The 25556-nt window shown below is 41.8% G+C and overlaps 1 protein-coding gene across 3 annotated transcripts in view; it reads left to right on the top strand.

Annotated features, from left to right (window-relative positions):
* APMAP (adipocyte plasma membrane associated protein) overlaps positions 1-18809 on the top strand; it is a 40619-nt gene extending 21810 nt beyond the window's left edge. For all 3 annotated transcript variants that reach the window (XM_077486220.1, XM_077486221.1, XM_077486223.1), the window contains exons 5-9: positions 1497-1613; positions 1711-1885; positions 8378-8512; positions 11429-11621; positions 15171-18809. In XM_077486220.1, coding sequence (XP_077342346.1) covers positions 1497-1613; positions 1711-1885; positions 8378-8512; positions 11429-11621; positions 15171-15380 — 830 coding nt within the window. In that variant the 3' untranslated portion in view covers positions 15381-18809. The remainder of the gene's footprint in view (positions 1-1496; positions 1614-1710; positions 1886-8377; positions 8513-11428; positions 11622-15170) is intronic.
* Positions 18810-25556: the final 6747 nt, after the last annotated feature.

Below are 25556 nucleotides of genomic sequence, written 5' to 3'. Positions count from 1 at the left end.
GAGTGGGAACTTATCTGAGGCAGAAATTGCCCAATGCTGAAGTAACCCCTAGCAACCTCTGGAGGAACCCTAGGCTTCCACGGAACCCTGGTTGAGAATCACTGCAGTAGAGCATCATTTCAAGTTGTGACTTCTATGAACTGTAATATTATTGTCCTGTAATAGGTTTATAGTTCAACAGTGACATTATTCCAGTCAATTTAGGATAGCTAATATCTCCCATTATTACCACAGTCCCAGCATTTTCAGCCCATTCCACAGTCTCTGTGCAAGGATACAATGATTGAGCCATAGAGACATTGCTGTGAAGAGTCCATGTTTGTGCAGCTTTCATAGTCCGTTTTGTGTATACACGCTTTTTGTCATTCTGACCTTGTTTTTGCATTATTGAAGCTAACTTTGCCCCTGTTTAGTGAACTGCAACAGTTACGCTCTGTCTGATCATTCGGATGAAGTGGTTTTCTAGCATGTTTTAACAAGACATTGCCCAAGGGTATTATGCTGTAATATCAGCTAACATTGTGCTGTTGGTGCAGTATAGTTGTGCTTCTGAATGACTGACATTTAGTTAGAAGTCTATTGTAGAAAATGCTTAACTTCAGCAAAGTGCTTTAATTTGTTAAAATGATCCTATTCATGTAATAGGCACTTAAGGTTTCAGCTGCACGCTGCCTTGTAAAGCTGCCTTTTATAATACCAGAAAATAACACAGTTTCACAGTGAGGATTACAATGTGTTCCTATGACGGAGGCCTTTGAAACTTATGTAAAAATAATGATTTTAACATTGTAATGCTCAGCAAGATGTTAGAGACTTGCTTTAATTTTGGTCATGTCTTTGAGGCATGTTCTGTATGAAAAGAATAAAAACACTGCATGCAAATAATAAAAAAAAAAAAAGATGTTAAAGCAGAACTTGTATATCCATTTTTTTTTTATTTTTTTTTTTATAAATTCTGAAAATGGAAGTTAAAAATGTTTACACACATGCATTATCCATATGTTATCTTGCAAAGTAGGTTCACTGGCATTAGTGGAAGGTAGCGAAGAGGTGCATTCTCTCTCAGGAATTTCTGCATAGGCGCCATTTATTTTTTTCCTTTTCCGGGAACTAGTCATGCAATAGGGAAGTTCTATTTCCATCCTGATCCTCCGTCACCCTTGGCCCTGTATAGCGACATAAACTAAGTGTCATTTTTGTACACTTCAAATAAAGTTTGTATAAATAGGGAGCTGAGGTTTGATGTGCTGTATAGTGCACAACACTGCCCCCTACTGCAGTTGGAAATGGACAGCTGCCAGAGAGGTAAAGCACTCAAGGCTTCCAATGTTAAGTAAAGGGTAATCCATTATATATCAGTTATTCCCTTGGCTAAATCCCATTAACTCCTACCTAGGTTCGGTGGTTTCTTGTTAATATTATACTCAATTCTTATAGAATTATTTAATAAAACCTTTTTCTTTTTTTTTTTTTTTTCTTTTTTTTTTCTTTTACAGGAACAAGAGAAAATGAACCAAACTGCGGAAGACCTTTGGGGCTTAGAGTTGGCCCTAATGGAACACTTTTTGTTGCAGATGCTTATCAGGGAATATTCAAAGTGAATACTGTTACAGGTATTCTGTAAATATATACCTATTCGATTGTTGAGGTATAATATAAAATATTGATTTCACTGGACACATCTACTGATTCTTTTATCTGTTTGCACAGGTGAAGTGGAGAGGCTGGTTTCTTCCAGGACCCCAGTTCAAGGGAAGAAAATGTCCTTTGTTAATGACCTCGCTGTAACCAGTGATGGCAGAAAGATCTACTTTACTGATTCCAGCAGTAAATGGCAGAGAAGGGAATACCCCCTCTTAGTTATGGAAGGCACAGACGATGGCCGGCAAGTATTTTTGTATAGTCCAGCAAAATCCACAGTGTTTTACACCGTGCATAGGCCAATTACTTCTATCCTTACTCTAAATGAGCTTACAATGTAATGGACCTATCATAGTCCTACACAAACGTACAATAGGGCCAAATTAGGTAGAAGCTTATTTTAATACTATTATGTTTTCTAATTAGTCGGTTGAGTGTATGAAATCATTTAATACTGGAGGCAGTATGTGTATTGTGTGTGTGTGTGTGTGTGTGTGTGTGTGTGTTGTTGTGTTTTTTTTTTTTTTTTATAGATATAGATATAGATATATAGAGAGAGAGATAGATAGAGCTGCAACTAACGATTAATTTGTCTGTCGACTAATCTATCGATTATTTTTTTCGATTAGTCAACGACTATCCGATAATTTTTTTTATTTTTTAATGAATCTAGTGTTTTTTTTGAGAGTATTGTATTGCATTGGCGGGCAGAGCATTGTACTGTATTGGCGGGCAGAGTATTGTATTGTTTTGCAGCAGAGTATTGGCGGGCAGAGTATTGCATTGCATTGCAGCAGAGTATTGCATTGCATTGGCTGGCAGAGTATCGGGCTGGCAGAGTATTGGCAGGGTATGGAGGGATGGCTGCTTCCATCCGACCTCTCCCCTCCACTGCACAGATCAGTACAGAGAGGGGAGAGAGAAACCGGTGTTATGTCATGACACCGGTTTGTTTACAAGTGATCGCTCCGTCGGAGCAATCACATTGTAAATGCCTGGGTGTAGAAAGATGGCCGCCGCTTCGGAGCTAGGCTGAAGCCGCGGCCTCTCCTAAGGCCGAGAGCGCCTCATGTGCGCTCGGATCACGGATCGGTGACGATCCGTTGCACCCCTAGGGACGGCGACACAGAGGGGGAGAAGAGAGGGGGACAGCGGGGGAGAAGAGAGGGGGATGGCGGCACAGAGGGCAGCGGTAGATACTAAGCACTGCCACCACTGTGACGCATCGACGCCCAGAACGCACGTCGACGTATTTTCTTAGTCGACGCAGTCGATTACTTTGATGCGTCGTGGCAGCTCTAATATATATATATATATATATATATATATATATATATATATATATATATATATATATATATATATATATATATATATATATATATATATATATATATATATATATATATTATAATTTTTAGTATCTATAAACAAATGTTTTCCCTTTTATTTCTATTTTCAACTGAATGGATTATTTTACAAGGTGACCGTTTACAATCGCTTTAAGTGTCAGAAAATAGTTACCCCCTGAGTCCACCATAGAAATAGTTATAGTGTGATACTGCAGCTTTCCGCACCTTGAAGTGAACTATTGCTTTGCCCATGTGGAATAAAGCAACAGAAAATTTTCTAAATTCATCCTTGTAGTGTCACTACAAATACTGTAGCTGCTGACTTTTAATATAAGGACACTTACCTGTCCATGGATCCCGCTATGTCAGCACCCTGAGCCGATTTCGTCAATCAGCTTGGGATGCAGGAGCCGGCATTGTAAGTAAGGGAAACTGTAAGCCAAGCCTTCAGGCTTCACAGCCGGTTCCCTGCTGCGCAATGCGTGAGTCGCGCTGCGTTCCCTGAATGGTCCCACTGTCTTCTGGGACCTGTGTGTTCCAGAAGGGACCGGAGGGAAGGAGTTCTTAACTAGAAGTTGGAATGGGTACCTATCAAAATTTGGTATCTGCTCCCCCCCCCAAAAAGGATAGCGAAGGGGGGGGGGGGGTGCGAACAAGCGGAGCTTCCCTTTTGAGTGGAGCTCCACTTTAAGGAGCAAATATTTAAGCTCAGTGAAGCTGGCCCCCCTACAATCAGCACAAATAAAAACTCAGGTGTGTTTCTTTAGTGCTATGTTTGTGCTGCTTTTATTTTTAAGATATTAGCAATTGTTTTTTCCAGACTTTGACATCACCTAGCCCCCTTACAACAGCCAAATGACATGAAACCGGGCTGGTTGGTTAGTGCCGTGTTTGTGCCGTTTAAATTTCTGTTCTATTTTTTTATAATTTTTGCGTTTATTAATGATGTATTAAAGGTCACTCAGCCCGCCTACAACAGCTAAAACACACAAAACTGGTCTCGTTGGTTAGTGCTACATTTGTGCTGCTAAAATTTGTATTTGTACTGTTACGGTTTTTACGTTTTATAATAGTTTTTTTTTCTTTATCATTCTATATATTATTTTTCCAGACTATGACATTACCCAGCTCCCCCCCCTACAACAGCCAAAGGACACGAAACAAACATGATAAAAGAGAGAACAGAGATTTAAATGGCACAAACCAGCACACACACGGCACTAACCAACCAGCCCAGTTTCATGTCCTTTAGCTGTTGTAAGGGGGCTGGGTGATGTCATAGTCTGGGAAAAAACAATTGCCAATATCGTAAAAATAAAAGCAGCACAAATGTAAATTTTTACGGCACAAAACAACACTAAAAGAAACACATTTGAGTTTTTATTTGTGCTGATTTGTAGGGGGGGCCAAAGTGGGTTGGGTTTGATAAAGAAAAAAAAACCTGTTTATAAAACGTAAAACCCATAGCAGCACAAACGTAGCGCTAACCAACAAGACCAGTTTTGTGCCTCTTGAATGTTGTAGGGAAGCTGAGTGACCTTTTTATTAAATCATTAATAACTCAAAAACAAAAGAGAGAACAGAAATTTTAATGGCACAAACACGGCTCTAACCAACCAGCCCAGTTTCATTTCATTTGGCTGTTGTAGGGGGCTAGGTGATGTCATAGTCTGGAAAAAACAATTGCTAATATCTTCAAATTAAAAGCAGTACAAATGTTAATTTTTACGATGCAAAACCGCACAAGCGTAGCACTAAAGAAACACACTTGAGTTTTTATTTGTGCTGATTGCAGGGGGGCCAGCTTCGCTGAGCTAAATATTTTACCTTAATCTTCACTCCAGCAGGCTCCCTCCAGCACTTTAAATGGTCTCCTGTAGCTGCTCTGTAAGTTGCAACTGTTTCCGGTTGCATTTCAGACACCTAAATATACAATACAGGGTTAATGTCCTGTGTTGTATGTGACGATAATGAGTATCCGACCATAGACTGGTGCTTCGGGTGGAGGAGGAGAGAGCCTGGAGCAAGGAATCAGGTAATAGTGTCTGTTCTGCAAGCCCTAGACGCAACAAGCAATTTAACTCTTACTGTGCAGTTTTTTTTTTTTTGTTTTTTTTGTTTTTTATTCTTATGGAGTTGGGCTTCAAAGTGTATGTAAACGATCATCTTATAAAACAACCCATTCAGTTTAAAATAGAAACAAAAGGCAAAAAATATGTGTATGCATATAAAATAAAAGAATCTAAACAACACTTTTTTTTTTCCCCCCCTTTTTTATAACTGTATCATGTTTCCTCTGTTCTTGGCTGCATAAGAGCTGGGGGGGGGGGGGGGGAAACCACAGTATAATGATCCAGTGAATGGCTGTGCAGTGGGTGTGTCAGAACTAGTCTGATCATTGGAGGAGAGCAGGTGGAGTTCCCAGCACAGCTAGAGAACTGACAACACTGTGCTCTCGTGCCTAGTGTGATCAATTTTTGATAGGGAAACAGAAGGAGTGGCAGAAACACCAGGGATTCCACACAAAGGAAGCAATACAAAGAGAACAGGAGACTTTCTCATACAAGTACATGGTACAGCAGGGACATATCGGGAATATGAAAAGTTGGGGAACATGTTTTTTTAATGTTCTCCCCAGCAATGTTTCTTCTTTCAGCCAACACCCCCATATTCAACCACCAGTAGCCAAGAGAAATATCCACTACTTCTGTATATGCAAAGCATATGAATCGCTCTCTGCCCCATGTGACAGCTCTGAGCCAATCACCAAGCACCAGCACTTGCATGAGGGTGGGGAGAGAGTACTTAGCCCTTTTGTAAGCTTTTCGTTTTGGGTAAAGAGCATAAAAGGTGAGTATGTACAGATGGGGAAGTAGGTAAATGTTGCTTTGTTCTGTATGGGCAAACCATGGGTTCACTTAAAGCTAGAGGTAATTACACCTATATTCTATGACAAACTCAAGTGCTGCTACTTGTTAACACTTTACTAAGGCTACTTTTTACACTGAGGCGGGCGCGTTGGCGGTAAAGCGCCGCTAATTTTAGCATGGCTTTACTGCTGTAATAGTGGTGCTTTTCGGCCACTTTCAGCGTCTAAATAAAGGGTTAATATCGCCAAAGCGATTTGCAGGCTCTTCGGTGTACATTGATTTCAATGGCAGGGAAGGTGGAGGAGCGGTGTATTCACCGCTCCTGCACCACCCAAAAGATACTGCTTTCAGGACGTTTTCTAATGTCCTGCAAGCGCACCGCTCCAGTGTGAAAGCGCTCGGGCTCTCACACTGGGGCTGCAGGAGAGGCATTTTTCAGGTGCTTTACAGGCTCTATTTTTAGCCCTTTAGCGCCTGAAAAATGTCCCGGTGTGAAAGTAGCCTAATCATGGACTTTAATAACTATTGGGGCATCTAAGGTGGTTAGCAATTGAAGAGTTGTCAGCTGCAGTGGCAATAAAAACCATTTTAATGCCGCGTACACACGATCAAACAATCTGGTGGAAAAGTCCAGCGGACTCAAGTCCGCCAGACAATCCGCCCGTGTGTATGCTCCGGCTGACTTTTTTTTTACCCAAAAGTCCGGTGGACTAAGAAAGTAGGCACACCAATCTGTCCGCCGGACTCGCATTTCGGCGGACAGTAGGGCCGTGTGTGTGTGCCAGTCCGCCGTACTTTGGAAATGAATGGACTTTTCCTGCCCGGAGAAATGTCTGCTCATTTTGAGCGCAGCTCCAGGTAGCCGGGGCTGGTATGGACTTAAAGGGTAATCCCTACTCCGAAAAATCGGAGCGGGAGTCCCCCCCCCCCCCCCCAGGTCCATATCAGACCCTTATCCGAGCACACTACCCGGCCGGCCAGGAAAGGGGGTGGGGACGAGCGAGTGCCCCACCCCCTCCTGAACCGTACCAAGCTGCGTGCCCTCAACATGGGGGGGCCCCCCCACCCCAAAGCACCTCGTCCCCATTTTGATGAGGACAAAGGCCTCTTCCCAGCAACCCTGGCCGTTGGTTGTCGGGTTCTGCGGGCGGGGGGCTTATCGGAATCCGGGGGCCCCCGGATCCCGGCCCCCCCACCCTATGTGAATGAGTATGGGGTACAATGTACCCCTACCCATTCACCTGTGAAAAAAAGTGAAAAAAAACACACAAGGGTTAAAATAGTTTATTGCACAGCTAAGGGGGGTCTTCTTCCGTCTTCGGGGGTCTTCTCACCGGACTCCTCCGCTATCTTCTGTTCTTTTGCTAGCTCTTTCACTAGCGGAGGAGCCCGGCTTTCTTCTTCTTCGCCGCCCTCTTCTTCCGTCTTCGGGGGTCTTGCCGCCGTCTTCGGGGGTCTTGTCCCCCTCTTCGGTTCTTCTTGCCAGGCCACCGCGCCTTCTTCTAGCTCTTTTACAAGCGGTGGTCCGGTCTTCTGTCGCCGTCTTCTGTTCTGTTCTGGAGATGTTGCCTTGTCGCTGTCTCCGGTCACTATGACAGGACACACGCGTCGTGCGGCGACTTGTATAGGGACATCACCGGATGATATCCCTGCCCATTATGATGTCACAGTCCCAGCATCCTCTGGGACCGTGACATCATAATGGGCGGGGACATCATCCGGTGATGTCCCTATATAAGTCGCCGCGTGTCCTGTCATAGTGACCGGAGACAGCGACAAGGCAACATCTCCAGAAGAGAACAGAAGACGGCAACAGCGGCTACAGAAGACCGAGCCACCGCTTGTAAAAGAGCTAGAAGAAAGCGCAGTGGCCCGGCAAGAAGAACCGAAGAGGGGGACAAGACTCTCAAAGTCGGAAGAAGAGGGCGTCGGCGAAGAAGTCCATACCAGGTGACGGGGCCAGCGACGCCTCCTTCGCTGGCCTCGGCTACCTGGAGCCGCGCTCAAAATGAGTGGACTTTTCTCTGCTTGTGTGGGCGAGTCCGTTCATTTCAAAAGTACGGTGGACTTAGTCCGCCGCAAAACTACCGTGTGTGGGCAAGTAGCTAGTTCGGAAAGTCCACCAGACTAAGTCCGCCGGATAGTCTGATACGTGTGTACGCGGCATAAGGGAACTTTCACATTGTGCTTTGGGGCTTCTAAGTGCAAGAACCCTCAGATGTCAGCGCATTGTCAGCAAAGCCTAATAGAAATTTTAATTTATTTATCATAGCTGTGATCTTATGGTCATTGCATGTTGTACCTTTATTGAGTTAAGTTGGGTATTGTACATTTTCAAATGCTATGCAATTGTTAAAAATGTCATACAGCTTTAAAATACATTATGACCAATTGTGTTTGCTAAAATGAAGGCTGTTAATATGGGTGTTTTTTTGACAGTGATGAAGCCTTGTCCATTCATGTACATGACAGCGTGGAGATTAGTATAATCCTATAATTACTTGTCATTTGCAGCTTGCTGGAGTATGACACCGTGACAAAGGAAGTAAAGGTTTTAATGGCTGGATTGCGTTTTCCCAATGGCATTCAGCTTTCTCCTGCAGAGGATTTTGTACTTGTTGCAGAAACCACAATGGCGCGTGTAAAGAGGTATGTTGTTTTGAGAACATAAAGCCGTCTATTCTCTTGCCAAAAGCCTGCACTAGAAACAAAACAAGACTGTTTATGTGGCTAGTGTGAAAGTCCTATGACAACAAAGCGTGTTTCCTACTGTAACATAGGCTAAACATAGGCAGATATTAATAGTAAGGAGCAGAGGAAGTAGAAAAATGTTTTATATTGTGTACTTGTTTTACTGCTCAGCATGGCTATTAAAGTGATTGTAAAGTCTTGTTTTTTTTTTTTTTTTTCCTATAAAAATAACAAACGTTCTCCTTGCCTGCTCTGTTGCAGTGGATTTGCACAGAGCAGCCTGGATCCTCCTCTTCTCGAGACTCTCTTGTTCGTTACAGCCCCTTGTGTCCATTCAGACACTGAGCCCTGACCCAGACCTCGCCCCCTCTTTGCCCTAATTGGCTAGCAAACTTTGGCGGCAGCCAATGGCGCCACTGCTGTGTCTCAGCCAATCGGGAGGGAGAACTTTGTGCACTTTGTTGGACAGAGAGGGACCTCAGGTAAGTGTTAGAGTGGGGCGACTGCTGCACACAGAAGAATTTTTAGAATGCATAGAATTCATTAAGATAAAAAACCTTCTGCCTCTACAACCACTTTAAACTTTGTGGTGGAAATCATAATCGTATTTGTGCCTCACTTGTGATGAGACTGTAATGTATTTTCAGTGCGTATAAATTTTAACTTGCTATTATGACGTTCATGTGAAAGTAATTTTTTAATGTGACTTTCACATTTTACATCTACAGCTATTTAATTAATTTCAGTGGGCTGGCAGTGGACCCAAATGGACAAAAATATGGACAAGCATGGTTTCTGTCATACCAATATTTACTGCTCTCTAGCAGTGCTTGTATAATTGGATGGTACTTGGGTTCTGAGCGCTGGAACACTTTGCATCAGAAGGGTGTATTAACATTTGTTTCCACCGCTCATGGCAATACACCTACTCCATGTGTGGTGCAGTGTTATTTGTTGTAAATGGCAATTTAATGCATTGTACTGGAGAGCACAAAGTACCATAGTGCAAATGCCGTGTGTTGTAGTGGACTGCCTTGCCGAAGAAGGGTTATGTACATGTTTTGATCCATGGTGGTGCATTAGGAGCCTATTCATAATAACAGGGCTGCCTTAAAGTGGAGCTCCACCCAAAAGGTGGAAGTTCGCCCCCCTCCTCCTTCGACTGCTGCCGGGCCATTTGGAAAGCGCAGCATGCTAGGTGCAGTAGGGAGCCGGATGTGAAGGCGCAAGGCTTCACTGCCAGTTCCCCTTAGAAGGAATGGCGGTGGCAGCACCCAAGAGCCGATTGAACAATTGTCTGGGGTACTGATATTGCAGGATCCCTGGACAGTTAAGTGTCCTAATATTAAAAGTCAGCAGTTACAGTATTTTTAGCTGACTTTTAATTTTTTAAGGGGGGCTGGAGCTCTGCTTTAAAGAGGAAGTAAACCCTGATGGGTTTTACTTCCTCTTTTGCTCCCTGCAAAGCCTGCAAATTAAAAGCATAATTGGCTAGTATGCATCGTATGGTCCCTTTCTTCACAGTGCATGCGCCAAATACATCATTGGTGCACTACAAGTGAAATATCTCCTAAACCGCGCACATTTAGGAGATGTTTCCACTACCTATAGGTAAGCCTTATTCTAGGATTGCCTATAGTTAAGTCAGGAGGGAGGGTTTACAACCACTTTAAAGGAACTTGAGTTAACGAACTGCAAGTGTGAATCCAGCATTAAGGCTAGTTTCCAGGGTCAAATGCTTTCAGGTGCATTCAGCTTGCATTTGATGTCAGTTTAAAGCCTCGTACACACAATCAGATTTTTAGACAAACGTTTGTCTGTTTTTTTGTTCCATGCTAGTCTTGTATCAAAAGTGAAAAGGTTACTCACCATATGAAAATCCTCGTATGACCGAATTCAACTTCAGAAGTGATGTAATGTGTTGAATAGTTTTTGTTTCTGAGCATGCATAGTTTTGGTCTTACGATTTTTTTATTTTTTTTTTTCAGATGAAAACCGTACTAATTAAACGAAAATCGGATGTTGTGTTCACATCCGACAAATTTTATAGTCTGCACATCCAGCTTTTGTCGTACGAAAAATCGGAATCGGCTGTCAAAAGCACCATACTAACGATCCGAAAATCTGCAGATTGTTCGTTGGACGAAATTTTACTTCCGATTTTCATATCGTGTGTATGGGCCTATAGACATTGACTTTTACACCCCTTTCACACCAGGGCGTTTTGCAGGCGCTATAGCATTAGAAATAGCGCCTGCAATCCGCCCTAAAGAAGCTGCACCATTCTGTGTAGTGTGAAAGCCCCGAGGGCTTTCACACTACAGCGGTGCGCTGGCAGGACGTCAGAAAAAAGTCCTGCCAGCAGCTTCTTTGGAGCGGTGAAGGAGCGGTGTGTTTACCGCTCCTCCACCGCTGCTCCCCATTGAAATTAATGGGGCATTGCTGTAATGCCGCTGGCAAAACGCCGCAAATCCGGCGGTAAAACGCCACTAGAAATAGCAGCGTTTTACCGCCGACGCAAAGGGCGGTGTGGTGTGAAAGGGGTCTTATAGGGAGAGAATCTATTCTGATGTGCTTATCAATGCAGGCCCTTACAATATCTTTACTGCTAATGGAACATTCATTTTTTTAAAGATCATTCAAAATATACAAAAAATCCTAAATATATTTAATTTATTCACAGTAAATATAATGCAGCACTTTTACATAAGCAATATTGAAGTGGTTCTAAAGGCCGAAGGAAGGTTCAAGAACTTTCAATAAATGAAATTGAGTCTGTTTATATTTTATCAGCATGGACTTCTTTTGTTCTTTATATTTAATTTATTACAGTGCAGCTCTAGTTTATTATCTACCATAATTATGTTTGTGTAGGTATTATGTTTCTGGCCTCACCAAAGGTGGCGTGGATACGTTTGTTGACAACCTGCCTGGATTTCCAGATAATATTCGCCTTAGTAGCACAGGAGGGTACTGGGTGGCCATGTCTGCAGTGAGACTAAACCCTGGATTTTCCATGATGGACTTCTTAGCTGACAAACCTTGGATTAAAAAGATCATTTTCAAGGTATGTGAAAATATAACCAATGTAACTTAACTCGATAACAGTTGTGAGGTCAGTATATGGAACTGAGAAAGGGTGATACAAATTTGTCTGTACTAAAATCCTGTTCTTTGTTATTAAAACATGATCCTTAATTTTGATGCTGCTTCTACTGCAGGCTCTACTGTGAGCTCCCCCTCTCCGTCTAGCCAAGAACAAGCCAACTATTGAATGCACGGACTCAACACCTCACAAACACTCACAACTAACCACGCATTCGCAGTCCACTCTTTCGTGTTTTAGCAGCTGACCTCAGCATTTAGTGCATGAGAGAGAGAGAGAGAGAGAGCAGACTGCATATCCAATAGCAGGATGGAGGGGGGAGCCCACATTAGAAGCATCGTCGAAGGTAAAGATCGTATGAAAAAATTGAGAACAGCATTTTTAAAGTACAGAAATAGCTGTAATGCATATACATTTTTTTTTTTTTTTTTTTTATTTATTTTTTTTTTTTTTTAGAAAAGCCATCAATAGGGAACTACCCCTTTTAAACAATATATTTGTGTGTGTGTGTGCGTGTGAACAGTTATTGGTCTTTCCAATGTTCAACTTGTTGCAGGAGTATTTTTATATATTTGATTTGGATATTGTAATGTTTATATAGATACAATTGGTAAACATTCATGCTATTTTTTTATTTTTACAGTTTACACATTTTATAAGTGTTTGAATGTATGTACTGTACATATTTAAATACAGTTTCTTAGTCATGCAGTACAGCACACAGGATTTTAGTCTTGGGATATATACAGCTACATTACTTTGATGGAGAATTCCTGTTTAGCCCCTCCTTTGGATAAATACATCAAGGAGATAACAGTGGTGGGAATACTCTTCTCTCCCAGAAAAAGAAAGCTTGAGCTTCTGTAGGTGACCTGCTACTTTTGAGTCTAGGAAAAGTTCCTTCCATTCCTCTCAGACCTCCAGCTCCAAGTCTAAACCTGGAACAAGCCTTTATCAGAATATTTTTCTCCCCATCAACACTATCTGCATTTTACTGTGGGCAGTCAGCATTACCAATTTGTCACCTTTTCCTTTGGCCTATCCATAGGTTTTCACCGTGGTGTTTGCCCCGGTCTTAGTTCAGCTTCGTTCTGGGGGGGGGGGGGGAGATGCATGCTGTGGGTTATCTAAACTTTTGTCCCTTTTTGCTTTCATAACCACACGCACTAATCCCAGAGTTGATCTATGATCTGTGCATGCATAGGGGTCTTGAGCCTGATGGCAACCTTTTTCGAGGCAGTACTATAGGTCCAGGTTCACGCTAGACTCTTTCCTAATGTTTTGGATTTCCAACCCAGTGCTGAAGTTAAGGAAATCCTTTCACTCCAAAGACAATAAATGTTCTCATGATAGCTGCCAGCCTATATGGAATACATGACTTGATGGAGACTTAGATGTCCTCTTGGTGCAGGGAACTTAGTTGTCAGAGGAACGCCATCTTCCCATCAACATCCTGGAACTTGGGGCAGTTCAGTTGTTCCTTCAGAACTGGATCTCTGTTGTAAGGTCACCCCACATGAATCCAGTTGGACAATGCCATGATCATGGCCTTCATCAACCATTAAGGATACCCCAGAATCTGTGCCACTAATAGGGTAGTGGACTTGATTCTCTCTGGGGCAGAATTCCGTGTTCTGGTCCCGCCCACCATCCACATGCTGGACTAGGAAAATCATTAGATGGAATTTCTCAGTTGTCAGTGTTTGTATCTAGGGAAATAGGCTCTCCATCTGGGGTTACTGCAAGCTCTTTTCTGCAGATGGATGACGCCAGAAATGGATCATCTGGCATCCAGATTTTTCAAAAAACTGAATAGGTTTCCAGTCCAGCAATGTGCTGGTGACTTTGTGGGATCAGTTCAACTAGATCTGTGCCTTTTACACCTCTCCAGCTTCTCCCTCATTTGCACCTCAGAATCAAGATGGGGCATTCCAGTAATTTTCACCTCACTGAATTGGCCCAGGAGGATGTGGCACTTGGATATGCTTGTACTCGTAGCAAACACTCTGCTGGCCTTTCTGGATTGTGACTCCATGGGATCTCAACCTGGTTCTTTTGGCCTTTCAGAGGATGCCCATTCGAAACTATTAAGGATATTCTCGCATCTGACTTTAATAACAAGATTGCCTTTCTTATTGCTATCTCCTCTGTGAGGAGGGTCTCTGAGTTTGTGGCCTTATCCAGTAAAGAACATTTCCTATTGTTACACAACAAGGCTGTTCTGAGGCCTCAAGATTTTTTTCTTCCTAAAGTGGTTTCCTACTTCCACCTCAACCGGGTTATAGCCCTTCTCTCCTTATGTCCTGCTGTGAGCTAGCCCAGGGAAGTTTCTTTTCATTGTCTTTTAGGCGGTGCGCACTTCAAGAGTCTACTTTGCAGTCACAGCTTCTTTTAGGCAGTAAGGACTTTCCATGGTTAAAAACTAAAATCCTATGGACTGTACTGTATGAATTAGAAAATAGGACTTTTGACTTACCAGTATAATCCCTTTTCCTGAGTACATACAGTATAGGACACAGATCCCTCCTCTCTGTTCCTTATGATCTCCCAATTGCTGGTTACAAGCAAGCTTTTATTTGTATTTTTTATTTTATTTTTTTATTTTTTTTGGTCCATTGTCCAATCACCTGGCAGCTGCATATGACCCATCTTTAAAAAAATAACTTGTGTCCTGTACTGTGCTCCAGGAAATGGATTTTACTGGTAAATCAGAAAATCCTATTTTTCTGTACTTGCTTAAAATGTCCTTAGCTGGAAAAACTAACACTAAAGCAGTCAGCGCATCTAAAGTCCCATGTGCTGTATGGCACTGCGAAAAAGAGATTTTACTGGTAAGTTATAAATCTTAATTTTTTTTCATCCTAGGTTACCCTTGAGAGTAGCCGTTCATGTAGTAGAGTAATTTGTCATACGTTTCCTGTAAGGTCTTTTTCACATTTCTGCAGTTTCTGAGGTTTACTGCTCAGGAAACCAGAGAATAAAAAAACTATAGTATGTCTGTCTTTTTCTGTTTTGCATATTACTATTGTCACTTTTAATTAAAATCTGCTACAAATATGTTATGTACCTCAGTAACAACAATCTTCAAAAATCAATGACCCAAAATTTGCAACAGAATTTTTGCACCTAGAGGATACCCGAGAAAACGACCTGTCTGTTGATGCCAGTAATCTAGCATTGCAGGAGCGCTATCATGCCTGCATGAACTAATGAAAATGCAGAGTTTCTTGTAACTTGGCCAGTGCAAAATTAAATTGCAATTAAAGTGAAAAATTATTTTCATTTAGTTGTCTGTATTTCCTGTACACAGGCAACTATATGTATTTAAACTAGACTTTTTTTTATATTCATTTTGTTTGTGCAATTATTATAAAAGAGTGCTCCATTTTTGTATATAGTACAAAATCCAAAGCAGGACTTCTTCAACTTTTTTTTTTTTCTCCCATTGTTATTAAATACTCATAGAACATGTCGAGTTACTTTTTAACTTTGTGTTTTTTGCTCATTCAGATTTTAAGTCCGGATACTGTAATGAAGTTTGTTCCAAGATACAGCCTGGTTATAGAGCTCGGAGAGAAAGGATCCTACAAAAGAAGTTTTCATGATCCCAACGGAGAGGTGGCAACCTTTATCAGTGAGGCTCATGAACATGATGGTTATTTATACCTGGGATCCTTCCGGTCTCCCTTTATCTGTAGACTGAACCTTAATGATGTCTGAAGTGGCTTATCAGACCCTTTTGTAGCTGAAGGACCAGAATTGGACTCAAAGAGAAAGCAAAAACTGTGTCCCCTGCTCTGAGCATCTCTGCGTAGTAGGAGCTCACTCTGATTTCGTTTGGTTCAAAGTAAAGCAGATTTATTTGTTATTTTTTTGAGATATGAACCCAACTATTCCTCAATGGTTTTTACACATTTAGACAGTCAGATATTCAGTGCAGGCTGTGTACAGTTAGCTTGCCATGCATTAGTTGCATTGTTGAAAGGTTTTCTATTTTCAGATGTGCTTCCATATCAGTGCATATTAAAGTGGAATGTAGTTCAGTATTTTCTCTTGTATCTCCCATTACAGGCTTCCTTTAAAGGGAATGCACAGTCTTTACTGAAAATAATTTGTACTTTCTCTTTAAAGTGAATCGCAGACTAAAATAGAAAATTCCCCAGCAAGGCAATGGCATAATGTGCTAGTATACATCGGTACCTACCTTTTAGAAAAAAGCCTTCCAGCAGTGTGCTGTCACAGCTGACAGGGCTTCCGTCTTCCCCCGGTCTTTCCTGGTTCCTTGGCTCTGGTCCTGTGAATGCCTGAGCCATGATAACATAAATCCCGCGCATGCGCATTGAAGTCACAGTTTATGGCACAGAGCTCTGAGGGGAAAGGCACGGGTATGCCATCCCTTCAGGGCACATGCGCCAGTAATGTCACCGGCTGCATCCAGTCTGAATATTTCTTACAAACCTACAAGTTTAGGAGATAATTACAGTACCAACAGGTAAGCCTTATTCTAGGCTTACCGGTAGGTAAAAGTTCAAAAGCGCAGTTTACTATGGGTGTACTGGGGCAGGTCTGAGTTCCATTGTCAAGTCTTCCACGTTCTCCAGGAGATCACTGGGACATATCCTTCCACCCAGATGCGGCTGTAACATTAATTGGGTCCAGCTTATCTGTGGTTTCAACTCTCCAGTGCCTTTCTCTAAAGGGTAATAAAGGGCACAGCTAAAGACCTATATTTAGTTTAAAGTTCTGCACACTTTCTAATTTGCAAAATGTGCACAAAATGACATCTCAAGCCTGCTAGCCCATCGACGACTACTTTAATCTGAGTGCACTGAAATAGGCAGAAATTTGCTGTCATTTGATGTTAAGTAGGGTTAACACAAGCCCAACCCCCCCCCCCCCCCCCATAATTCCTTTTCAGCGGGAATAATTTGCCCCTCCTTATCAAAGCTGCTACACCTGTCACGTCAGCCCCCTCAACTCTGGCAAAACTCAACACCGGTTTTTGAGCAAATGTTATTATTTTCCCATTTTGGTACATCTATGTGAGCATTAGTGTTATGTTAACCCATGTTCATGTTGCTTGATTATTGTGTTTGCATTGCCTGATCATTACAAGCAGTCAAGCAGTGCCTGAGCTGATCTTAATGTTTGGTGCATGTTTTAATATGGGTTCTTTTGGGAGGCCAAAAAAAAAAAAAAAAAAAGTTCCTGATTTGGGAAAGTCATGTTAAGGATCAAAATCTCTAACGGAGTTTCTCTTTAATGTAGAATTGAACTAAAAAAAAAAAAAAAAAAAAAAAAGAAACACTGATAGGCAGTTAAATGCTTCTTCCTGCCAGTCAGCAGTAATGGAAATTGATCCTCACATTTGCAGCTCAGCGTACATTTACGGCACCCCTTTGTGCCATGATTATGTTACTCCGGGCGACGTCAAAGTGGCCCAGCCAATCAAGAGGCTCAACAAACAAAATGTGTAAGGAAGCCTGGGAGAAGATGAAAGCTTCTTCGTTACTTCCGCTTTAGGTACAATAAATGAACCACTTAATCTGTATATAATAATGTGTTTGGGAAATGATGAATATTGATAATCTGCTATTTAATTAGTATCTATAACTAGAAAATCACATATACCCAGTGTTCAGTGCTGATCTTTCTGCAGGATCGAGGTTTTTAAAGGAGATGTTTCATGTGAAGGAAAATATTCTGCTGCAATGTTTAATTTAGAACTAAGGACAGTGATTTGTTTAAGTTTGTGTGGGTTGAGGTTAGAGTTTAGGCATTTAAACTTGATGAAGTTTTCTCTGCCCTTTCTGCTTCGTAAACATTTATGATGGCCCGTAAGGCAGCCTGTCACAGGGATGGACCCATAGCAATACTTGGAGGTAAGGAGAGTGCAGGCAGGGTTTTTGCCATAGTGTCAGGGACTGCAGAGACAATCCCTTTAATGACAAGTGTTCAGGAAGGGTTAATGAAAGTTTGGGTTAAGGCTAAGTTCTGAGAGGAAATAAAGATTTAAAGTGGTTTTAAAGGCTCAAGGTTTTTTTTTACCTTAATCGACCCCTGTGATCCAGTGACGTGTACGAGAGCTGAGCTTCTCCTGTGTCTCTCATTCCACATTGGCTCCTGCTGCTGTCAATCACAGCCAGTGAGCCAATGAGGAGAGAGCATGGAGTGGAGCTGTGTTTGTCATATGGACACACATCAAGGCTCAGGAGTGAGCACGCACCATTACCTCCGGAGCTAGTGGCTTGCTATTGGGGGCACTGACTGAAGAGGAGAAGCCAGGAGCGCCAGCAGGGGACCTGAAAAGAGGAAGATTGGAGCTGCTCTGTGCCAAACCACTGCACAGAGCAGGTGTGTATAATATAACGTGCTTATTATGTATTAAAAAAAACATTTTTACTTTTAAGCGATAGCTCATTGTTTAAGGAAATTTAGGAGGTAAAACCACTGATTGATAGAAAAAAAAACAGATTAAGATTCCCGATTTTCAGTTTTTTCTAATGCAGGTTGTCAAATGCAAGAAAACTTCTACTGACTTCTATAGGTGTTTATATACTTCTTTTTTTTTTTTTCTAAAAAAAACCCTTGTTCATACCTTTACCACAATATGAAGAATGTTGCTCAATGGAGTATATACCATGTTGCAACAGACATATGTAGCCATGCATTACTACACAAGACTGTTAATTTTGTAAGACGACTTCCTGATAGAAGGAACTACCAACTTACTTCATTCAGTGGCAGTCCTGCTTTACATTGTGGTCAGTTGCACTGGATAATACTTTTATATTCATCTACATGCCAGAGACGGGTGCTTATTTGCTAACCTAGTGCAGAGAGCAGTGGTGTGCAGCAACCAATCACAACTCTTCTTTCATTTGTCTGGCTTGGGTTAGATCAGTTACTCACACCACTCCGCTGTGTACTTAGTTATTAAATAATCTTAACATTGTTTTCTGTATATTAAATATTTATGTTGTAGCTGTCATGTGCATCTACATAATGTTAACAGATTTTTGTATTTTTGTTGATCCATTTTTTTGTTCATGCAATTTTGTCAATTCCTGAATTATTGTTGGAATATCTATTTAAAGTGCTATTGATTGGAATGATTTGAAAACTGTTTAATAAAGTGACTACACTGGAGTTTTGATCTTTTCTTCAGACTGTGTATAGTGTGTGTTTGTTTTTGTTTTTTTGTTTTTTTGGTTTAGTACCCACATTTTTTTCATTTCTTAAAGTACAACTTCTATGAAAATAATGAGGCTGCCGCGGAACTGCAAGGGTCTAGTAGACTGGGAAACAAGTTTTACTTACCTGATTCACCACTTCCACAGCAGTCAGTGCTCCCCAATGCTCCAGCGCTGTACCGTTCCTCAGCATCCACATGTCCAATGCATAACCCTTCATTGGATTTGATGATACCAGGGGACCTACGACCACTGGAGCATAGGAAAGAAGAAGCTGCAGACCAGTCTTGCAGTGTGGAAAGAGTCTGCATAAACCGATGATCAGGTAAGTAAAACTGCTTTTCTTGTTCCCCTAGACCAGGGATATTCAATTCTTAGCTGACCTCCAGCTGTTGCAGAACTACAAGTCCCATGAGGCATAGCAAGACTCTGGCAGCCAGAGGCATGATGGGACTTGTAGTTTTGCAACAGCTGGAGGTCCGCTAATTGCATATCCCTGCCCTAGACCTAAGGAAGCATTTAACCCTTGCAGCCCTACTGCAAAGGAGTGTTTTTACTTTGCCTGGAGTTTAGTTTACAAATACCTGTCAGGGTGGAAATATGGGAGCAGCCTTTGCTGACTTGTTTTTTATGATGCAGACTCTGCTCCTATCCTCCTTATCTTTGCTTAGTAAGTCAGTGACAGAAACAAGTGTGCAGTTATTACAGTATTTAGATGTTAGCTATGCAGATGCCTGTTCCAGGGTGATGGCTCAGCACAATTTGAAGAAAGCATGAGCATAACAGCAAAAACAGCTGCTTTTCTATCCGGACAAGTAATTTTAGGCCAGGTTTACCTAAATATTATATCTTACAGTAACCTTGGTTTGAGAGCGTTTTGCAAGACAAGCAAAATTTTTTTTAATACATTTTGACTTGATATACAAGCGATTTCTTGATTATACAAGTAGCGTCAGGTCACAACTGAGTATAAAAGAGAAGAGAGGCGCCTCTAAGTGTAGCAATATGGTTACATTTAATGAAGGTACAACATTTAGCAACTCGCATGGATGTGTCTGTTTTAATCATCAACCAAGTATACAAGCATCTGGGGGTAAAGCTGTCCTCATAGACTGTCCTCCTCCCCGCCATTGACATTGTCCCTTCCACTCTGCACTCCACAAGCAGTTGAATCGCTCTACTGCAGATTAGTCTTCCTGGTCAGGATTGCAGACCGACAGCGGTGAGAGCCAGCAGTGCGGAGAAGGGTCTATGTGGACAGCTTTACCCCGGATGCTTCTATACATAGATGTGCCTCTTTTTTAATCAGCCATGTGATATACTAAATGTTGTACCTTCATTAAATGTAACCATATTACTACACTTCTCTTCTCTTTTATTCTGTGTAGCTCCTGCTGGATTTTGCTTCTAATCCCCTTGTGGAGGCTGCCATTTGTGGAGGGACAGTTTATGGTTACACAACCCGGTCACATTGCTATAATCTTTTTATATGGACTATAAACTGAAGGACTTATGAATAAATGGTTGTGGAACAAATCATTTGAGTTTCCATTATTTCTCAATGGGAAATTCGCTTTGATATACAAGTGCTTTGGATTACAAGCATGCTTCCAGAATGAATTATGCTTGCAATCCAAGGTCTTGCTGTACTTTTTGACAGGCAGTAGGACTACTATTCCTGTATGGTACAAAGGGTAGGATTTCCAAACCCACCCATCTGCAATGGTTAGTATAAATGTCTGTAAAAATGTCAATCTGGAATTTTGGAAGTGTAACTTTAGCCAAAACTTTAAAAAATTAATTTCAGAAAGAGAAAGAAATGAGTAAAACCTTTAGGCTGGGTTCACATATATGCGAATTGGATGTGGCTTTCTCTCCATCCAATTCGCATAACAGGTGAGTGTGGCCGGCTCTCAATGGAGCCGGTACACACAGGTTCAGGACGGCTGCGGTCTGCATTCAAAAAGGGTCCTGTGCATGTTTGGGTCCAATTCAGGTGCGAATTCAGGCAAAAAATTCAGACCTGAATTGCACCTGAAACCGGTGAACAGACACACCAAACCTCAGGCACGAGCCCACAGCCACACATATGTGAATCTGGCCTAAATAGGTTTCTATTGCCAGTCTTCATTAGGGAGATTTCCCTTTAATTCCTGTCCCTTGGACAAAACAGGAAGTTAGTAGAAATTTCTCAGAAGTTAAAGGGAATCCCCCATCAGTTATCATCAAAGCTGGTGTCTTCTCAGGAAGATTCTCACCCCTGTTTCTGGTCTGATGACAACTGTAATATTATGGGCCTTCCAGTGGTCCCTGTCTCAGTGATGGTGGTCATCAGGACAAATGGAGAAAGAGGAAAAAAGACAGGGCTACTTTTTTTTTTTTTTTTTTTTTAAGTTTGCATTGTCTAAACATGGGCTTGATTTCTTGAGCTGTAATTTTGAGCTCCAGTGAATGCACTAGCTATACCTGCTCCTAATTGTTTTTATCAGTTGTGATTATCAGGCAAAAAGGGTAATAAGGAGCCCCTCAGACAGTCAATGGTGTTATCTGAAAGGAGGATTGTCCAATGTTTACTCAATAATGTGATTGGAAAGGAATTTGTTTTTAAATAACATGTCTACATATTTTCTATGGTTTTGCACACAGCAGCCCCACTCCTCCTCTTGTGGGGTCCCCTGCCAGTGCTTCTGACTCCTCCCACCTTCCAAGTGCCCTCATAGCAGGCTGCTTGCTATGGAGAAACTCAAACGGCTCGACCCTGAGCTTGGCTCTGTGTGTCCATTGACACACACACACACACACACACACACACACACACACACACACACACACACACACACACACACACACACACACACACACAGTGCTAGCTGGCCCTGACCCCCCATTCTCTCCTTACAGACTGATTTGACAGAAGCAATAGCCAATGTCTCTGGCTGCTGCCTCCATGTCCAGTGAGGAGAGAGTGAAGACAGCCTCTTCTCTTGGGCACAGTGCTGGGTCGAGATCTGGCTCAAGAAGTAAGTGTAAGGTGGGTGGGGGGGGAGCTGAACAGTGTTTTTTTTATTTTTTATTTTTTTATTTTTATTTTTTTACCCTAATGCAGGTAAAAAAAAATCTTCTGTCTTTACAGACACTTTAAGCTGCTTGCCATACACGTTTTTTCTAGCTATTGGATTCCTCGCAGATCCCCAGCGGGACATTGTATTCTGACAGCGGCATCCGCTGTACTGCAGAGAAAATTTTTCCAACATGTACCAGATTTTTGCCATCTTCGTTCAACAGAAGTCAATCGTTTGATCGACTTCTGTCAAGCAGGGACAGCCACACACCGATCAACATTTGGCCACTCCCTGCTGAACCGGCTGAATTTGGGTCAGTTTATGGCCAGTTTAACTCTTCCATACAAAAAAAATGAAGGTGCAAAAGTACAGCACATGCACAGATACTGGCATTCTGAAAGGATTATAGCACTGGTTGTAGTGCTGGTTGTAGCACTTGTGTGAAAATGACCGGCTATTCCCTGCCCGTCATTCTTGGGAGAAACGCTACGGTAATCTATTTTTTTTTTTTTGTCCAGTGCGTGTGGAGATGTCCCAATAAAAACTGATTTCTTTTTAATCTGCATTAGGAAAAATGGCTAACATCTGATTTTTCAAGACAACATATCCTACTCCTTTTTAATCTATCAATTACTCTCAGATCATTCTTGTAATCAGAATAGGATTTTTTTTTTATTAAATATTCTCAAGTAATCCTTTGTACACTGCTATTTTGTTTCTTGCCATTGTTCAGGCTGTAGACAAGCTGAATGTTAACAAAGGAAACTTGCACTGGCCTGGGCATATGACGGCAGCTCTTGAGACATGGGGAAAAAAGGGCTGAGGGAAAAGGTTGGAGTTTCATGGTGTACGAAAGGAAAAAATGTAAAATGCAAATGTGTTTTAAAAGTACATTTATCCTTTAGCCTCTGTTCACATCAGAGTAAATTGAAATGCAATTTGATATGTCAGATCGCATGCCGAATCACAGCCTTTGCTGGCAACGGCACTGTCCCAATCGGTGTGGTGCCGCACTGATTTCTGAAAGTAGTTCCTGCACTACTTTTGGCGACTTCGGGGACCATTTCAATAGAAAGCTGTCTTTCAAATCACCCCTGAACTTGCAATAAAATGCGGGTTTGAAATCATGCGAGTTCAGCTAAACGTGCACGATTTCAAACCCATGTTCAGTGTGAATGAGGACTAAGGGCCAGTTCACATTCCTGTATGATTCACATGTGGTTCAGTGTGGTGTGATTTGGGCCTATTAATTTTGAATGGGCTCAAGTTGCACTGCACAATGCAATCCGGTGCAGGCAAACACAGTGCTTTGTGACAAGAGTTTTGGGTAAATGTGCATTTACTATTTTTTACATTTTTAGGTGCCTGGAAAGCATTGCACCAGCGATCAGCTGATTGCTGGTGCCATGCAGGTCTCCTGCAGATTGTCAGTGTGAGCTGTCTGCCCATACATCATAGAATGTATGCTCAACAGCGCCGTGGTAGTTAATTGAGAACTACAAGCTGACAGCCGCCAAGGATGTCCATATTTATAGTTTATTCAGTGACAGAACTGTGAAAGAATGATATGGCTGTTGGGTTGGAGCCTCTCATGGCCATGTTCTTTTCAAAGAGTGAAAGCTGGTACGGGGAGCTTCTCCCCATACTGCTGTCACACAGAGGACTCGGATAGTCGAGCTGCTGCAGGAGTGGGAGCTTGTTACATGTTTCACCCTAGAGTTGAGGTGGAACCCGCAACATGATCCAAAGACATGCAGGTAGGTTAATTGGCTTCTGTCCAAAATTGTCCCTAGTATATGAATGAGGACCTTGGATTGTGGGCTCCTTGAGGGTAGGGACCAATGTGATTGTGCAATGTACACGGACAGGGACAAATGTAGATACTCACTCAGGTTGGACTGGTGTCTTTATTCAACCTTACTAACTATGAAACTACTATGATCCCGAAGGTGAGAGAAGTAATGGCAATTTTACAAATTCTTAACAAGTAATTTTTTTAGAGTTGGTGTAAGAAGAAATCACAAGTTTATAGCAGGGGCACGGCTTGGAACCTCGTTTCTTCTCATCTCCCGCTTGTACCCATCATCTAGTTTTATGGTTTTCCCATAAATAATTGATTATACATCGTTGTGTGGGAGGGCAGCCGTTCCAGAATTTTTATTACGCAGTTTGTTTGAAGTGGTTTACACAGGACCCGCTCTGCCAGATGCATCAGCACAGAAAGCTATCGCAGCAAAAGCTGGGTATACAACGGAAATTTGGCCGGTTCAGCAGGAACTGCCCGACTTCCAATGTGTGTGTTGCTCTCTCTGTTGGGGGGGAGCATACTGTTGGTTTCCCAAGACGATGTCTCTCTGAGACAAAACGTACATTGGGTGGTTGACACGCTGACGTCATTGTGGTGTACCTCGTAGTTGAACGGGTGTCAGCAAGTCGACCAGCTACTGTTTTTACCTTTTGATGTTTTTACCTGCTTTCAGATGTTAGTGCAATTTTCTTTTTTAATAAATTTGGCTATACCGAGTCACACTATGGAGAGCCTTTCTTTCATCTTTTTTCTGGGCCTTATCTGCTGATTGCTCCTTATGCCTACTGGATGGAGCGATCCTGTTTGCACTGGTTCAATACTGCGGAGTTGAGCTGTGACTGCACTGCTGACTGGATATCAAGTTACTTTACAAGCTTGTCCTCTATGCGGTGGTGGATCACATCACAGGGTTTTTTTCTGTGATTAAGAAGTTCTATTCACCTTATTGAACCATCACTGAATTAATGCTCACAGACTCATTTCTATTTGGGACGATTCACTGTTTTAATGTCCTTATATATACTTTGTCACCTTTACTGCTGTCAATGATATTCGTTTATTTTATTTTTTATTTTTTTTAGGGCTAGGAAAATTAAAGATTAATTCCTTGATTAATCGTTAATTTTTTTGATTGATCAAAATTCTGTTGATCGGTACTCGCCTCTCTCCCGGCTTCTGGGTCTTCAGGGAGTTCCGTCTGAGATCCGGTGACATCACGGACATCGATGTCAACGGACTCCTCCCCCCTTCCCCAAGTGCCTCCGTCTGCTAACGAAGGGAAGGGGGGAGAAGTCCGGTGTTGTCGATGCCCGTGACGTCACCGGACAGCCCGGACAGTGATGGTAAATACGGATGTGGTTAACTGGGATTATTCAGTGAGCTAAGTGTAGGCAAATTTGATAACCTCCGTTTTTAACATTGTTGTAAAAAAAAATTACAAAATATAAGCACTCTGGTATGTCTGCGTGACTGACTAAAGTGATGCCTACTTGCCTACTATAAAGTGACTGACAGTCAATATACTAGATAAGATTTAGAATTAAAGTTAAATTAACTGTCTACGTTTTTCTTAAAGTTTAATTAAAAAAATTATTTACGTCAGTCCTACAGTTTGAATTGAAAACGTATTTGTGTGAACTGTGACATTAAGTCATGGATTGTGGAAATTAACTAGTGTTGGGTGATTGTATATAGCGTATACCACATTTACCACGGACTAATGCAGAGTTGCAATGCAAGGAGATCAGCTAAAAGTAGTTGGATCTGTATGTGCGTTATAATTAATCGAAATTAGTCGATTAAAAAAAAATTGAACACGAAAATTTTAATCAGT

This window comes from Lithobates pipiens, unplaced genomic scaffold (assembly GCF_037356315.1).
Source record: "Lithobates pipiens isolate NorthernLeopardFrog02 unplaced genomic scaffold, aLitPip1_a1.2 Scaffold_18, whole genome shotgun sequence".
Lineage (NCBI taxonomy): Eukaryota > Metazoa > Chordata > Amphibia > Anura > Ranidae > Lithobates > Lithobates pipiens.
This window is presented reverse-complemented; position numbering and strand designations above follow the sequence as displayed.